The sequence below is a fragment of the Bombina bombina genome, chromosome 11, assembly GCF_027579735.1.
Source record: "Bombina bombina isolate aBomBom1 chromosome 11, aBomBom1.pri, whole genome shotgun sequence".
NCBI classification, from domain to species: Eukaryota; Metazoa; Chordata; class Amphibia; order Anura; family Bombinatoridae; genus Bombina; species Bombina bombina.
In genome coordinates, this window is record NC_069509.1 from 11,309,333 (window position 1) to 11,327,675 (window position 18,343).

Genomic DNA, 18,343 nt, shown 5'->3' on the forward strand with positions numbered 1-18,343 from the left:
GTGTATGTAAGGGAAGTCCTGCTAGCAGTAAATAAGATCAGCCCGTTGTCTGGATATTTTAGTCTGGTCTCTGTTATTTCTCCACCTGGCACGAAATGTTTTGGGCTAGATTTCCACATCACAATGTACAAAGCAATAATAATAAGCAGGGATCACTTTTAAACAACAGAAGTAAGTGAAAAACAGTTGTTGCCATATTGGTCCCACGTCTGAAGAAGATACCTGTGAGGTCTATAAAGCTTATGAAATAAAATAAAAAACTTGAATTTCTGGTCCATTAAAAAGTATGACAATCTACTAAAGAAAAAACAAGACAGAATTTTTTTATTTTCTTTATTTTAAAATATTTATCCCAGTGTAAAGCAGTTCGTAAAATAATTATTCTATGTTTAAATATAAGCAAAGTTTATCTACTGTCACTAATTTGTTGTTGCCTAAAAATACATGTACTAATTACTAAATAACTATCAGTTTTATACAGACAAAACGATGTTGACAATCTTTAATCTAACAGTAATTAGAATATATATATAAACAAGTAAAGTCATACCGAGAGTTTAAATCTGCCAATACTTTTGAGGACATGCCCCTTCGTCAGTTATAGCCAGAAAATAAATTGTATTTTACAATTTAACCTTATTAATTAGGTCCTAAGAACAATCAGTTCTAGTTTACAAATCTCAAGCAGTCAGGACTATTTTAGGCCCCTTCCCAAAACAAGGGTTGATTGGATTTAACTAAAAAGAAATAATTTTTATGACCCTTTAGACTCGACATTCATCTTTATGTTAATTTTGTTGGCACCACAGTTTAAAAAGGTCTAGATCCTGCATGCTTAAGGGTTTAATGGGATAACTCACATTTTGTATATGATTGTTAGATAAGGAAGTTTCCATAGCAACCACTTAATTTTGAATTGATAGTTTGTGCACTGTGTTCTGAGGACCAGGATTAACATGGCCACTGGGATTTACTAGATGGAATAGCAGTTACAAAGTAATGGTTTTGGTGGAACACTGTAAAAAACCCTCCCAGGAGTTACAATGGTCTCTCTGATAAACCGGAGAAGGCGAAGAGAACTTATTCACTCAGACTAGAAGCATTTCACAGTAACTAAGGCAGATCAGGGTTGCAGGCACTAAACACACTGGGATAAAATGATCACATCATCGCAGCAGCAGGATGTAGACAACTGAAGACAAATAGGACAACTGAGTGAGTGCCCATAACCTGCGATCTCCAGCAGACACTGCAAAAAAAAAAAACAGTGTAATTGTCAGCTGCCAATCTGTGAGAGCAGAATCACACAGACAGAGGAAAGGCTGTGCCCAGGATCACATAATAAGAGGAAAGGCTGGGTCCAAGATCACACAGATAGAGGAAAGACTGTGCCCAGGGTCACACAGACCGAGGAAAGGCTGTGCCCAGGATCAAACTGATAGAGGAAAGGCTGTGCCCAGGATCACACAGACTAAGGAAAGGCTGTGCCCAGGATCAAACTGATAGAGGAAAGGCTGTGCCCAGGATCAAACAATCAGAGGAAAGGCTGTGCCCAGAATCACACAGACAGAGGAAAGGCTGTGCCTAGGATCACACTGATAGAGGAAATGCTGTGCCCAGGATCAAACAGACAGGAAAGGTTGTGAGAACAGAATCACACAAACAGATGAAAGGCTGGGCCAATAATCACACAGATAGAGGAAAGGTTGTGCCCAGGATCACACAGATAGAGGAAAGGTTGTGAGAGCAGAATCACACAGACAGGGGACAGGTTGTGCCCAGGATTACACAGACAGAGCAAAGGTTGTGCCCAGGATCATACAGAAAGAGGAAAGGCTGTGAGAGCAGAATCACACAGACAGAGGAAAGGTTGTGCCCAGGATCACACAGACAGAGCAAAGGCTGTGCCCAGGATCACACAGACAGAGCAAAGGCTGTGCCCAGGATCATACAGAAAGAGGAAAGGCTGTGAGAGCAGAATCACACAGACAGAGATAAGGTTGTGTCCAGGATCACAAAGACAGAGAAAAGGCTGTGCCTAGGATCACACTGATAGAGGAAATGCTGTGCCCAGGATCAAACAGACAGGAAAGGTTGTGAGAACAGAATCACACAAACAGATGAAAGGCTGGGCCAATAATCACACAGATAGAGGAAAGGTTGTGCCCAGGATCACACAGATAGAGGAAAGGTTGGGAGAGCAGAATCACACAGACAGGGGACAGGTTGTGCCCAGGATTACACAGACAGAGCAAAGGTTGTGCCCAGGATCATACAGAAAGAGGAAAGGCTGTGAGAGCAGAATCACACAGACAGAGGAAAGGTTGTGCCCAGGATCACACAGACAGAGCAAAGGCTGTGCCCAGGATCACACAGACAGAGCAAAGGCTGTGCCCAGGATCATACAGAAAGAGGAAAGGCTGTGAGAGCAGAATCACACAGACAGAGATAAGGTTGTGTCCAGGATCACAAAGACAGAGAAAAGGCTGGGCCCAGGATCACACAGACAAAGGAAAGGCTGTTAGAGCAGAATCAAGTCAAGTCAAGAATACTTTATTAGCATGACATTATTACAAAGTAATATGTTACAATAAAACAGATCAATAACAATTTATAAAGTAGGAGTATAGTGGGTAAATATGATAACAGTTCATTTGATCTGATTGGGGGTTCTGGTCATGTGACAGTCTGCTACATATTTTGCTACTATCCTTGAAGCTTTGTTTTTTTCTCCTAAGAGTACACAGCCATCAACCGCAAATACGCTGGAATTCCGCAGCGTAATTGTGGCGAGCCTGATTCGCCTCATTTATCAGAGCCTTCAGACCGCAAAAGTTGAAATCTGTGACGTAACATACGATCTGCCGGTCTCAGTCCAACAAAGATTGATGCTTATGTCATTACAGATGTTCCAAATACAAATTCGGCACTATCTGACTACTTTTTCTAGTTATCAAACTGCTAACAGGTACGCTCGCCACTATTCCGGCCCAGCGTACCTGCTTTTCAATCCGCCACCCTAGAGCCTGCGGATGCCATAGGAATCAATGGGAGTCTGAAAGCTTATGTTCAATGCTGCCAGATATCCCATTGATTTCTATGGTAGAATAAAAGTTATGTTTACACCTAACACCCTAACATAAACCCAGAGTCTAAACACCCCTAATCTGCCGCCCGACACCGCTGCCACCTACATAAAATTATTAATCCCTAATAATCAGCCAATAGAATGCGAGCTCAATCCTATTGGCTGATTGGATCAGCCAATAGGATAAAAGCTCAATCTTATTGGCTGATTGCAACAGCCAATAGGATTTTTTCAACCTTAAATCCGATTGGCTGATAGAATTCTATCAGCCAATTGGAATCTAAGGGATGCCATCTTGGATGACGTCATTTAAAGGGAAACTTCATTGTTCTAGAATACGTTGGAAGAAGAGGATGCTCCGCGCCGGATGTCTTGAAGATGGAGCCGCTCCGCGCTGGATGGATGAAGATAGAAGATGCCGTCTGGATGAAGACTTCTGCCGGCTTGGATAAAGACTTCGACCCGCTTGGATGAAGACTTCTGCCGGCTTCGATGAGGACTTCTGCCGCTTTGTTGAAGATGGATGTCGGGTCTTCAAAAACTGTAAGTGGATCTTCGGGGTTAGTGTTTTAAATAATTTGAGTAGGGTTAGGTTTTTAAATATATAATAGAGTTCATTTAATTTGTAGTGTAATGTAATTTTAGTATAACAGTTAGGGTAGGTTAATTATTAGTTTAATGTAGTTTATTGTAATTTTAGTATAATAGGGTAGATTAATTAATAGTTTAATATAGTTTATTGTAATTTTAGTATAATAGATAGGGTAGGTAATTAATAGTTTAATATAGTTTAATTTAAATCTAAAGGTAAGTTTAAATTTATTATAAGATAGGGATAATGTAATTTTAATGTACAGTTAGCGGGTTGTTAAGTTTAGGGGTTAATAGGTTAATTTAGTTTATGGCGATGTGGGGGGCTGGCGGTTTAGGGGTTAATAGGTTTAGTAAGTGGTAGTGATGTGGGAGGCCAGGGGTTTAGGGGTTAACACATTTATTTAGTTGCGGTGGGCTCCTGGAGATCAATGACTGTTAGTTAACATTAGTTAACTTACTTGGTGCGTGGCTTTTTGACAGCTTTTTTAATTAATAAGGAGAGCGTATTCAGGTCCGCGGCTGCAATGTCAGGCGAGTGTATTGGTGCCGGCGAATGCAGCACAGTTGACGGCTTGATAAGTAGGCCCCATAGTCTTTCTTGTTCAGAGATCTGCGGGAAGTCTGTTATTAATTTCATTATTTTTGGGAAGTATTTATCCCTAAAGAGTTTGTATCTTGTACAGTACAAGAGGAAGTGCGCTTCAGTCTCTATGTCCCCACTGTCTGGCTGCCCTGGGTCTCCATTTTGTCTGATATCTGCCAGTCTCTATTTCCAGCTGGTGGTCAGAGATTCTGTATTTAGTGAGTATCTGTCTGTGCTTTGGGTTGGTGACACTTGTGAGATACTCAGCTAGTCTGTACTCTCTCTGTAGTGACCTGTAACACTCCCTCTTGTTCTGTTACCCAGTCTGTACCTCCCAGTGCCCAGTGTACCTCTCTTTCAGAGCTGTGTGTAAGGTGTTTAGTGACACACGTGAGATACTCAGCTAGTCTGTACTCTCTCTGTAGTGACCTGTAACACTCCCTCTTGTTCTGTTACCCTATCTGTACCTCCCAGTGCCCAGTGTACCTCTCCTTCAGAGCTGTGTGTAAGGTGTTTAGTGACACATGTGAGATACTCAGCTAGTCTGTACTCTCTCTGTAGTGACCTGTAACACTCCCTCTTGTTCTGTTACCCAGTCTGTACCTCCCAGTGCCCAGTGTACCTCTCCTTCAGAGCTGTTTGTAAGGTGTTTAGTGACACATGTGAGATACTCAGCTAGTCTGTACTCTCTCTGTAGTGACCTGTAACACTCCCTCTTGTTCTGTTACCCAGTCTGTACCTCCCAGTGCCCAGTGTACCTCTCCTTCAGAGCTGTGTGTAAGGTGTTTAGTGACACATGTGAGATACTCAGCTAGTCTGTACTCTCTCTGTAGTGACCTGTAACACTCCCTCTTGTTCTGTTACCCTATCTGTTCCTCCCAGTGCCCAGTGTACCTCTCCTTCAGAGCTGTGTGTAAGGTGTTTGGTGACACATGTGAGATACTCAGCTAGTCTGTACTCTCTCTGTAGTGACCCACCTGTAACACTCCCTCTTGTTCTGTTACCCAGTCTGTACCCCCAGTGCTCAGTGTACCTCTCCTTCAGAGCTGTGTGTAAGGTGTTTAGTGACACATGTGAGATACTCAGCTAGTCTGTACTCTCTCTGTAGTGACCTGTAACACTCCCTCTTGTTCTGTTACCCTATCTGTTCCTCCCAGTGCCCAGTGTACCTCTCCTTCAGAGCTGTGTGTAAGGTGTTTGGTGACACATGTGAGATACTCAGCTAGTCTGTACTCTCTCTGTAGTGACCTGTAACACTCCCTCTTGTTCTGTTACCCATTCTGTACCTCCCAGTGCCCAGTGTACCTCTCCTTCAGAGCTGTGTGTAAGGTGTTTGGTGACACATGTGAGATACTCAGCTAGTCTGTACTCTCTCTGTAGTGACCTGTAACACTCCCTCTTGTTCTGTTACCCAGTCTGTACCTCCCAGTGCCCAGTGTACCTCTCCTTCAGAGCTGTGTGTAAGGTGTTTAGTGACACATGTGAGATACTCAGCTAGTCTGTACTCTCTGTAGTGACCTGTAACACTCCCTCTTGTTCTGTTACCCAGTCTGTACCTCCCAGTGCCCAGTGTACCTCTCCTTCAGAGCTGTGTGTAAGGTGTTTAGTGACACATGTGAGATACTCAGCTAGTCTGTACTCTCTGTAGTGACCTGTAACACTCCCTCTTGTTCTGTTACCCAGTCTGTGCCTCCCAGTGCCCAGTGTACCTCTCCTTCAGAGCTGTGTGTAAGGTGTTTAGTGACACATGTGAGATACTCAGCTAGTCTGTACTCTCTCTGTAGTGACCTGTAACACTCCCTCTTGTTCTGTTACCCAGTCTGTACCTCCCAGTGCCCAGTGTACCTCTCCTTCAGAGCTGTGTGTAAGGTGTTTAGTGACACATGTGAGAAACTCAGCTAGTCTGTACTCTCTGTAGTGACCTGTAACACTCCCTCTTGTTCTGTTACCCAGTCTGTACCTCCCAGTGCCCAGTGTACCTCTCCTTCAGAGCTGTGTGTAAGGTGTTTAGTGACACATGTGAGAAACTCAGCTAGTCTGTACTCTCTGTAGTGACCTGTAACACTCCCTCTTGTTCTGTTACCCAGTCTGTACCTCCCAGTGTACCTCTCCTTCAGAGCTGTGTGTAAGGTGTTTAGTGACACATGTGAGATACTCAGCTAGTATGTACTCTCTCTGTAGTGATCTGTAACACTCCCTCTTGTTCTGTTACCCAGACTGTACCTCCCAGTGCTCAGTGTACCTCTCCTTCAGAGCTGTTTGTAAGGTGTTTAGTGACACATGTGAGATACTCAGCTAGTCTGTACTCTCTCTATAGTGACCTGTAACACTCCCTCTTGTTCTGTTACCCAGTCTGTACCTCCCAGTGCCCAGTTTACCTCTCCTTCAGAGCTGTGTGTAAGGTGTTTAGTGACACATGAGAGATACTCAGCTAGTCTGTACTCTCTCTGTAGTGACCTGTAACACTCCCTCTTGTTCTGTTACCCAGTCTGTACCTCCCAGTACCCAGTGTACCTCTCCTTCAGAGCTGTGTGTAAGGTGTTTAGTGACACATGTGAGATACTCAGCTAGTCTGTACTCTCTGTAGTGACCTGTAACACTCCCTCTTGTTCTGTTACCCAGTCTGTGCCTCCCAGTGCCCAGTGTACCTCTCCTTCAGAGCTGTGTGTAAGGTGTTTAGTGACACATGTGAGATACTCAGCTAGTCTGTACTCTCTCTGTAGTGACCTGTAACACTCCCTCTTGTTCTGTTACCCTATCTGTACCTCCCAGTGACCAGTGTACCTCTCCTTCAGAGCTGTGTGTAAGGTGTTTAGTGACACATGTGAGATACTCAGCTAGTCTGTACTCTCTCTGTAGTGACCTGTAACAATCCCTCTTGTTCTGTTACCCAGTCTGTACCTCCCATTGCCCAGTGTACCTCTCCTTCAGAACTGTGTGTAAGGTGTTTAGTGACACATGTGAGATACTCAGCTAGTCTGTACTCTCTCTGTAGTGACCTGTAACACTCCCTCTTGTTCTGTTACCCAGTCTGTACCTCCCAGTGCCCAGTGTACCTCTCCTTCAGAGCTGTGTGTAAGGTTTTAGTGACACATGTGAGATACTCAGCTAGTCTGTACTCTCTCTGTAGTGACCTTGTATCACCTCCCTCTTGTTCTGTTACCCAGTCTGTACCTCCCAGTGCCCAGTGTACCTCTCCTTCAGAGCTGTGTGTAAGGTGTTTAGTGACACTTGTGAGATACTCAGCTAGTCTGTACTCTCTCTGTAGTGACCTGTAACACTCCCTCTTGTTCTGTTACCCAGTCTGTACCTCCCAGTGCCCAGTGTACCTCTCCTTCAAGCTGTGTGTAAGGTGTTTAGTGACACATGTGAGATACTCAGCCTAGTCTGTACTCTCTCTGTAGTGACCTGTAACACTCCCTCTTGTTCTGTTACCCTATCTGTACCTCCCAGTGCCCAGTGTACCTCTCACTTCAGAGCTGTGTGTAAGGTGTTGTAGTGACACATGTGAGATACTCAGCTAAGTCTGTACTCTCTCTGTAGTGACCTGTAACACTCCCCTCTTGTTCTGTTACCCAGTCTGTACCCTCCCAGTGCCTCAGTGTACCTCTCCTTCAGAGCTGTGTGTAAGGTGTTTAGTGACACTGTGAGATACTCAGCTAGTCTGTACTCTCTCTGTAACACTCCCTCTTGTTCTGTTACCCAGTCTGTACTCCCAGTGCCATGTACCTCTCCTTCAGAGCTGTGTGTAAGGTGTTTAGTGACACATGTGAGATACTCAGCTAGTCTGTACTCTCTCTGTAGTGACCTGTAACACTCCCTCTTGTTCTGTTACCCAGTCAGTACCTCCCAGTGCCCAGTGTACCTCTCCTTCAGAGCTGTGTGTAAGGTGTTTAGTGACACATGTGAGATACTCAGCTAGTCTGTACTCTCTCTGTAGTGACCTGTAACACTCCCTCTTGTTCTGTTACCCAGTCTGTACCCTCCCCAGTGCCCAGTGTACCTCTCTTCAGAGCTGTGTGTAAGGCTGTGTTTGTGACACATGTGAGATACTCAGCTAGTCTGTACTCTCTCTGTAGTGACCTGTAACACTCCGCTCTTGTTCTGTTTACCCAGTCTGTACCTCCCAGTGCGCCAGTGTACCCTCTCTTTCAGAGCTGTGTGTAAGGTGTTTGGTGACACATGTGAGATACTCAGCTAGTCTGACTCTTCTGTAGTGGACTCTGTAACACTCCTCTTGTTCTGTTACCCAGTCTGGGGGGTTTAAAACCTCCCAGTGCCGTTACCTCCTCCTCAGAGCTTGTGTAAGGTTGTTTGGTGACACATGTGAGATACGCAGCTAGTCTGTACTCTCTCTGTAGTTGGGACCTGTTACAGCTCCGCTTCTTGTTCTGTTACCCAGTCTGTACCTCCAGGCCAGTGTACCCTCTCCTTCAGAGCTGTGTGTAAGGTGTTTGTGACACATGTGAGATACTCAGCTAGTCTGTACTCTCTCTGTAGTGACCTGTAACACTCCCCCCCTCTTGTCTGTTACCCAGTCTGTACCTCCCAGTGCCCAGTGTACCTCTCCTTCAGAGCTGTGTGTAAGGTGTTTTAGTGACACCTGTTGAGATACTCAGTCTGAGTCTGTACTCTCTGTAGTGACCTGTAACACTCCCTCTTGTCCTGTTACCCAGTCCTGTACCTCCAGTGCCAGTGTACCTCTCCCTTCAGAAGCTGATGTGCTAAGGTGTTTGGTGACACATGTGAGAACACTCAGCTAGTCTGTCTCTCTCTGTCGTTGACCTGTAACATCCTCTTGTTCTGTTACCAGTCTGTACCTCCCAGTGCCCAGTGTACTCTCCTTCAGAGCTGTGTGTAAGGTGTAGGTGACACATGTGATATAACCTCAGCTAGTCTGTACTCTCTCTGTAGTGACCTGTAACACTCCCTCTTGATCTGTTACCCTGTCTGTCCTGCCAAGTGCCCAGTGACCTCTCCTTCAGAGCTGTGTGTAAGGTGTTTAGTGACACCTGAGCGCTAACTCAGCTAGTCTGTACTCTCTCAGTAGTGACCTGTAACACTCCTTTGTTCTGTTACCCAGACTGTACCTCCCAGTGCCCAGTGTACCTCTCCTTCAGAGCTGTGTGTAAGGTGTTTAGGTGACACATGTGAGATACTCAGCTAGTCTGTACTCTCTCTGTAGTGACCTGTAACACTCCCTCTTGTTCTGTTACCCAGTCTGTACCTCCCAGTGCCCATTGTACCTCTCCTTCAGAGCTGTGTGTAAGGTGTTTAGGTGACACATGTGAGATACTCAGCTAGTCTTGTACTCTCTCTGTAGTGACCTGTAACACTCCCTCTTGTTCTGTTACCCAGTCTGTACCTCCCAGTGCAGTACCTCTCCTTCAGAGCTGTGTGTAAGGTGTTTAGTGACACATGTGAGATACTCAGCTAGTCTGTACTCTCTCTGTAGTGACCTGTAACACTCCCTCTTGTTCTGTTACCCAGTCTGTACCTCCCAGTGTACCTCTCCTTCAGAGCTGTGTGTAAGGTGTTTGGTGACACATGTGAGATACTCAGCTAGTCTGTACTCTCTCTGTAGTGACCTGTAACACTCCCTCTTGTTCTGTTACCCAGTCTGTACCTCCCAGTGCCAGTGTACCTCTCCTTCAGAGCTGTGTGTAAGGTGTTTTAGTGACACATGTGAGATACTCAGCTAGTCTGTACTCTCTCTGTAGTGACCTGTAACACTCCCTCTTGTTCTGTTACCCAGTCTGTACCACCAGTGCTCAGTGTACCTCTCCTTCAGAGCTGTGTGTAAGGTGTTTAGTGACACATGTGAGATACTCAGCTAGTCTGTACTCTCTCTGTAGTGACCTGTAACACTCCCTCTTGTTCTGTTACCCAGTCTGTACCTCCCAGTGCCCAGTGTACCTCTCCTTCAGAGCTGTGTGTAAGGTGTTTAGTGACACATGTGAGATACTCAGCTAGTCTGTACTCTCTCTGTAGTGACCTGTAACACTCCCTCTTGTTCTGTTACCCAGTCTGTACCTCCCAGTGCCCAGTGTACCTCTCCTTCAGAGCTGTGTGTAAGGTGTTTAGTGACACATGTGAGATACTCAGCTAGTCTGTACTCTCTCTGTAGTGACCTGTAACACTCCCTCTTGTTCTGTTACCCAGTCTGTACCTCCCAGTGCCCAGTGTACCTCTCCTTCAGAGCTGTGTGTAAGGTGTTTAGTGACACATGTGAGATACTCAGCTAGTCTGTACTCTCTCTGTAGTGACCTGTAACACTCCCTCTTGTTCTGTTACCCAGTCTGTACCTCCCAGTGCCCAGTGTACCTCTCCTTCAGAGCTGTGTGTAAGGTGTTTAGTGACACATGTGAGATACTCAGCTAGTCTGTACTCTCTCTGTAGTGACCTGTAACACTCCCTCTTGTTCTGTTACCCAGTCTGTACCTCCCAGTGCCCAGTGTACCTCTCCTTCAGAGCTGTGTGTAAGGTGTTTAGTGACACATGTGAGATACTCAGCTAGTCTGTACTCTCTCTGTAGTGACCTGTAACACTCCCTCTTGTTCTGTTACCCAGTCTGTACCTCTCCTTCAGAGCTGTGTGTAAGGTGTTTAGTGACACATGTGAGATACTCAGCTAGTCTGTACTCTCTCTGTAGTGACCTGTAACACTCCCTCTTGTTCTGTTACCCAGTCTGTACCTCCCATTGCCCAGTGTACCTCTCCTTCAGAGCTGTGTGTAAGGTGTTTAGTGACACATGTGAGATACTCAGCTAGTCTGTACTCTCTCTGTAGTGACCTGTAACACTCCCTCTTGTTCTGTTACCCAGTCTGTACCTCCCAGTGCCCAGTGTACCTCTCCTTCAGAGCTGTGTGTAAGGTGTTTAGTGACACATGTGAGATACTCAGCTAGTCTGTACTCTCTCTGTAGTGACCTGTGACACTCCCTCTTGTTCTGTTACCCAGTCTGTACCTCCCAGTGCCCAGTGTACCCTCTCCTTCAGAGCTGTGTGGTAAGGGTGTTTAGTGACACATGTGAGATACTCAGCTAGTCTGTACTCTCTCTGTAGTGACCTGTAACACTCCCTCTTGTTCTGTTACCCAGTCTGTACCATCCTAAGCTCGCCAGGTGTACCTCTCCTTCCAGAGCTGTGTGTAAGGGTGTTTAGTGACACATGTGAGATACTCAGCTTGTCTGTACTCTCTCTGTAGTGACCTGTAACACTCCCTCTTGTCTGTGTTACCCAGACTGTACCTCACAGTGCCCAGTGTACCTCTCCCTTCAGATCTGTGTGTAAAGGTGTTTAGGTGACACATGTGAGATACTCACGCCTAGTCTGTACTCTCTCTGTAAGTGACCGTGTAACACTCCCTCTGTGTTCTGTTACCCAGTCTGTATACCTCCCAGTGCCCCAGTGTAACCTCTCCTTCAGAGCTGTGTGTAAGGTGTTTAGTGACACATGTGAGATACTCCAGCTAGTCTGTAACGCTCTCCTGTAGTGACCGTGTAACACTCCCTCCCTTGTTCTGTTACCCTAGTCCTGTACCTCCAGGTGCCCAGTTGTACCTTACTCTCCTTCAGAGCTGTGTGTAAGGTGTTTAGTGACACATGTGAGATACTCAGCTAGTCTGTACTCTCTCTGTAGTGACCTGTAACACTCCCTCTTGTTCTGTTACCCAGTCTGTACCCCCCAGTGCCCAGTGTACCTCTCCTTCAGAGCTGTGTGTAAGGTGTTTAGTGACACATGTGAGATACTCAGCTAGTCTGTACTCTCTCTGTAGTGACCTGTAACACTCCCTCTTGTTCTGTTACCCAAGTCTGTACCTCCCAGTGCCCAGTGTACCTCTCCTTCAGAGCTGTGGTGTAAGGTGTTTAGTGGACACATGTGAGATATCTCAGCTAGTCTGTACTCTCTCTGTAGTGACCTGTAACACTCCCTCTTGTTCTGTTACCCAGTCCGTACCTCCCAGTGCCCAGTGTACCTCTCCTTCAGAGCTGTGTGTAAGGTGTTTAGTGACACATGTAGAGATACTCAGCTAGTCTGTACTCTCTCTGTAGTGACCTGTAACACTCCCTCTTGTTCTGTTACCCAGTCTGTACCTCCCAGTGCCCAGTGTACCTCTCCTTCAGAGCTGTGTGTAAGGTGTTTAGTGACACATGTGAGATACTCAGCTAGTCTGTACTCTCTCTGTAGTGACCTGTAACACTCCCTCTTGTTCTGTTACCCAGTCTGTACCTCCCAGTGCCCAGTGTACCTCTCCTTCAGAGCTGTGTGTAAGGTGTTTAGTGACACATGTGAGATACTCAGCTAGTCTGTACTCTCTCTGTAGTGACCTGTAACACTCCCTCTTGTTCTGTTACCCAGTCTGTACCTCCCAGTGCCCAGTGTACCTCTCCTTCAGAGCTGTGTGTAAGGTGTTTAGATGACACATGTGAGATACTCAGCTAGTCTGTACTCTCTCTGTAGTGACCTGTAACACTCCCTCTTGTTCTGTTACCCAGTCTGTACCTCCCAGTGCCCAGTGTACCTCTCCTTCAGAGCTGTGTGTAAGGTGTTTAGTGACACATGTGAGATACTCAGCTAGTCTGTACTCTCTCTGTAGTGACCTGTAACACTCCCTCTTGTTCTGTTACCCAGTCTGTACCTCCCAGTGCCCAGTGTACCTCTCCTTCAGAGCTGTGTGTAAGGTGTTTAGTGACACATGTGAGATACTCAGCTAGTCTGTACTCTCTCTGTAGTGACCTGTAACACTCCCTCTTGTTCTGTTACCCAGTCTGTACCTCCCAGTGCCCAGTGTACCTCTCCTTCAGAGCTGTGTGTAAGGTGTTTAGTGACACATGTGAGATACTCAGCTAGTCTGTACTCTCTCTGTAGTGACCTGTAACACTCCCTCTTGTTCTGTTACCCCAGTCTGTACCTCCCAGTGCCCAGTGTACCTCTCCTTCAGAGCTGTGTGTAAGGTGTTTAGTGACACATGTGAGATACTCAGCTAGTCTGTACTCTCTCTGTAGTGACCTGTAACACTCCCTCTTGTTCTGTTACCCAGTCTGTACCTCCCAGTGCCCAGTGTACCTCTCCTTCAGAGCTGTGTGTAAGGTGTTTAGTGACACATGTGAGATACTCAGCTAGTCTGTACTCTCTCTGTAGTGACCTGTAACACTCCCTCTTGTTCTGTTACCCAGTCTGTACCTCCCAGTGCCCAGTGTTACTCTCCTTCAGAGCTGTGTGTAAGGTGTTTAGTGACACATGTGAGATACTCAGCTAGTCTGTACTCTCTCTGTAGTGACCTGTAACACTCCCTCTTGTTCTGTTACCCAGTCTGTACCTCCCAGTGCCCAGTGTACCTCTCCTTCAGAGCTGTGTGTAAGGTGTTTAGTGACACATGTGAGATACTCAGCTAGTCTGTACTCTCTCTGTAGTGACCTGTAACACTCCCTCTTGTTCTGTTACCCAGTCTGTACCTCCCAGTGCCCAGTGTACCTCTCCTTCAGAGCTGTGTGTAAGGTGTTTAGTGACACATGTGAGATACTCAGCTAGTCTGTACTCTCTCTGTAGTGACCTGTAACACTCCCTCTTGTTCTGTTACCCAGTCTGTACCTCCCAGTGCCCAGTGTACCTCTCCTTCAGAGCTGTGTGTAAGGTGTTTAGTGACACATGTGAGATACTCAGCTAGTCTGTACTCTCTCTGTAGTGACCTGTAACACTCCCTCTTGTTCTGTTACCCAGTCTGTACCTCCCAGTGCCCAGTGTACCTCTCCTTCAGAGCTGTGTGTAAGGTGTTTAGTGACACATGTGAGATACTCAGCTAGTCTGTACTCTCTCTGTAGTGACCTGTAACACTCCCTCTTGTTCTGTTACCCAGTCTGTACCTCCCAGTGCCCAGTGTACCTCTCCTTCAGAGCTGTGTGTAAGGTGTTTAGTGACACATGTGAGATACTCAGCTAGTCTGTACTCTCTCTGTAGTGACCTGTAACACTCCCTCTTGTTCTGTTACCCAGTCTGTACCTCCCAGTGCCCAGTGTACCTCTCCTTCAGAGCTGTGTGTAAGGTGTTTAGTGACACATGTGAGATACTCAGCTAGTCTGTACTCTCTCTGTAGTGACCTGTAACACTCCCTCTTGTTCTGTTACCCAGTCTGTACCTCCCAGTGCCCCAGTGTACCTCTCCTTCAGAGCTGTGTGTAAGGTGTTTAGTGACACATGTGAGATACTCAGCTAGTCTGTACTCTCTCTGTAGTGACCTGTAACACTCCCTCTTGTTCTGTTACCCAGTCTGTACCTCCCAGTGCCCAGTGTACCTCTCCTTCAGAGCTGTGTGTAAGGTGTTTAGTGACACATGTGAGATACTCAGCTAGTCTGTACTCTCTCTGTAGTGACCTGTAACACTCCCTCTTGTTCTGTTACCCAGTCTGTACCTCCCAGTGCCCAGTGTACCTCTCCTTCAGAGCTGTGTGTAAGGTGTTTAGTGACACATGTGAGATACTCAGCTAGTCTGTACTCTCTCTGTAGTGACCTGTAACACTCCCTCTTGTTCTGTTACCCAGTCTGTACCTCCCAGTGCCCAGTGTACCTCTCCTTCAGAGCTGTGTGTAAGGTGTTTAGTGACACATGTGAGATACTCAGCTAGTCTGTACTCTCTCTGTAGTGACCTGTAACACTCCCTCTTGTTCTGTTACCCCAGTCTGTACCTCCCAGTGCCCAGTGTACCTCTCCTTCAGAGCTGTGTGTAAGGTGTTTAGTGACACATGTGAGATACTCAGCTAGTCTGTACTCTCTCTGTAGTGACCTGTAACACTCCCTCTTGTTCTGTTACCCAGTCTGTACCTCCCAGTGCCCAGTGTACCTCTCCTTCAGAGCTGTGTGTAAGGTGTTTAGTGACACATGTGAGATACTCAGCTAGTCTGTACTCTCTCTGTAGTGACCTGTAACACTCCCTCTTGTTCTGTTACCCAGTCTGTACCTCCCAGTGCCTAGTGTACCTCTCCTTCAGAGCTGTGTGTAAGGTGTTTAGTGACACATGTGAGATACTCAGCTAGTCTGTACTCTCTCTGTAGTGACCTGTAACACTCCCTCTTGTTCTGTTACCCAGTCTGTACCTCCCAGTGCCCAGTGTACCTCTCCTTCAGAGCTGTGTGTAAGGTGTTTAGTGACACATGTGAGATACTCAGCTAGTCTGTACTCTCTCTGTAGTGACCTGTAACACTCCCTCTTGTTCTGTTACCCAGTCTGTACCTCCCAGTGCCCAGTGTACCTCTCCTTCAGAGCTGTGTGTAAGGTGTTTAGTGACACATGTGAGATACTCAGCTAGTCTGTACTCTCTCTGTAGTGACCTGTAACACTCCCTCTTGTTCTGTTACCCAGTCTGTACCTCCCAGTGCCCAGTGTACCTCTCCTTCAGAGCTGTGTGTAAGGTGTTTAGTGACACATGTGAGATACTCAGCTAGTCTGTACTCTCTCTGTAGTGACCTGTAACACTCCCTCTTGTTCTGTTACCCAGTCTGTACCTCCCAGTGCCCAGTGTACCTCTCCTTCAGAGCTGTGTGTAAGGTGTTTAGTGACACATGTGAGATACTCAGCTAGTCTGTACTCTCTCTGTAGTGACCTGTAACACTCCCTCTTGTTCTGTTACCCAGTCTGTACCTCCCAGTGCCCAGTGTACCTCTCCTTCAGAGCTGTGTGTAAGGTGTTTAGTGACACATGTGAGATACTCAGCTAGTCTGTACTCTCTCTGTAGTGACCTGTAACACTCCCTCTTGTTTCTGTTACCCAGTCTGTACCTCCCAGTGCCCAGTGTACCTCTCCTTCATGAGCTGTGTGTAAGGTGTTAGTGACACATGTGAGATACTCAGCTAGTCTGTACTCTCTCTGTAGTGACCTGTAACACTCCCTCTTGTTCTGTTACCCAGTCTGTACCTCCCAGTGCCCAGTGTACCTCTCCTTCAGAGCTGTGTGTAAGGTGTTTAGTGACACATGTGAGATACTCAGCTAGTCTGTACGCTCTCTGTAGTGACCTGTAACACTCCCTCTTGTTCTGTTACCCAGTCTGTACCTCCCAGTTGCCCAGTGTACCTCTCCTTCAGAGCTGTGTGTAAGGGTTTAGTGACACTATGTGAGATTACTCAGCTAGTCTGTACTCTCTCTGTAGTGACCTGTAACACTCCCTCTTGTTCTGTTACCCAGTCTGTACCTCCCAGTGCCCAGTGTACCTCTCCTTCAGAGCTGTGTGTAAGGTGTTTAGTGACACATGTGAGATACTCAGCTAGTCTGTACTCTCTCTGTAGTGACCTGTAACACTCCCCTCTTGTTCTGTTACCCAGTCTGTACCTCCCAGTGCCCAGTGTACCTCTCCTTCAGAGCTGTGTGTAAGGTGTTTAGTGACACATGTGAGATACTCAGCTAGTCTGTACTCTCTCTGTAGTGACCTGTAACACTCCCTCTTGTTCTGTTACCCAGTCTGTACCTCCCAGTGCCCAGTGTACCTCTCCTTCAGAGCTGTGTGTAAGGTGTTTAGTGACACATGTGAGATACTCAGCTAGTCTGTACTCTCTCTGTAGTGACCTGTAACACTCCCTCTTGTTCTGTTACCCAGTCTGTACCTCCCAGTGCCCAGTGTACCTCTCCTTCAGAGCTGTGTGTAAGGTGTTTAGTGACACATGTGAGATACTCAGCTAGTCTGTACTCTCTCTGTAGTGACCTGTAACACTCCCTCTTGTTCTGTTACCCAGTCTGTACCTCCCAGTGCCCAGTGTACCTCTCCTTCAGAGCTGTGTGTAAGGTGTTTAGTGACACATGTGAGATACTCAGCTAGTCTGTACTCTCTCTGTAGTGACCTGTAACACTCCCTCTTGTTCTGTTACCCAGTCTGTACCTCCCAGTGCCCAGTGTACCTCTCCTTCAGAGCTGTGTGTAAGGTGTTTAGTGACACATGTGAGATACTCAGCTAGTCTGTACTCTCTCTGTAGTGACCTGTAACACTCCCTCTTGTTCTGTTACCCAGTCTGTACCTCCCAGTGCCCAGTGTACCTCTCCTTCAGAGCTGTGTGTAAGGTGTTTAGTGACACATGTGAGATACTCAGCTAGTCTGTACTCTCTCTGTAGTGACCTGTAACACTCCCTCTTGTTCTGTTACCCAGTCTGTACCTCCCAGTGCCCAGTGTACCTCTCCTTCAGAGCTGTGTGTAAGGTGTTTAGTGACACATGTGAGATACTCAGCTAGTCTGTACTCTCTCTGTAGTGACCTGTAACACTCCCTCTTGTTCTGTTACCCAGTCTGTACCTCCCAGTGCCCAGTGTACCTCTCCTTCAGAGCTGTGTGTAAGGTGTTTAGTGACACATGTGAGATACTCAGCTAGTCTGTACTCTCTCTGTAGTGACCTGTAACACTCCCTCTTGTTCTGTTACCCAGTCTGTACCTCCCAGTGCCCAGTGTACCTCTCCTTCAGAGCTGTGTGTAAGGTGTTTAGTGACACATGTGAGATACTCAGCTAGTCTGTACTCTCTCTGTAGTGACCTGTAACACTCCCTCTTGTTCTGTTACCCAGTCTGTACCTCCCAGTGCCCAGTGTACCTCTCCTTCAGAGCTGTGTGTAAGGTGTTTAGTGACACATGTGAGATACTCAGCTAGTCTGTACTCTCTCTGTAGTGACCTGTAACACTCCCTCTTGTTCTGTTACCCAGTCTGTACCTCCCAGTGCCCAGTGTACCTCTCCTTCAGAGCTATGTGTAAGGTGTTTAGTGACACATGTGAGATACTCAGCTAGTCTGTACTCTCTCTGTAGTGACCTGTAACACTCCCTCTTGTTCTGTTACCCAGTCTGTACCTCCCAGTGCCCAGTGTACCTCTCCTTCAGAGCTGTGTGTAAGGTGTTTAGTGACACATGTGAGATACTCAGCTAGTCTGTACTCTCTCTGTAGTGACCTGTAACACTCCCTCTTGTTCTGTTACCCAGTCTGTACCTCCCAGTGCCCAGTGTACCTCTCCTTCAGAGCTGTGTGTAAGGTGTTTAGTGACACATGTGAGATACTCAGCTAGTCTGTACTCTCTCTGTAGTGACCTGTAACACTCCCTCTTGTTCTGTTACCCA

The 18,343-nt window shown here is 46.6% G+C and overlaps 1 protein-coding gene across 2 annotated transcripts in view; it reads right to left on the reverse strand.

The window, feature by feature from the left end:
• Nucleotides 1-318: 318 nt before the first annotated feature.
• LOC128642499 (uncharacterized) overlaps nt 319-18,343 on the reverse strand; it is a 198,950-nt gene continuing 180,925 nt past the window's right edge. The window contains exon 9 of one of the 2 annotated variants that reach the window (XM_053695277.1): nt 319-1,249. In XM_053695277.1, coding sequence (XP_053551252.1) covers nt 1,167-1,249 — 83 coding nt within the window. In that variant the 3' untranslated portion in view covers nt 319-1,166. Of the gene's footprint in view, nt 1,250-3,598; nt 4,293-18,343 lie in introns of those variants that run through there. The other variant, XM_053695278.1, reaches the window with a different exon arrangement.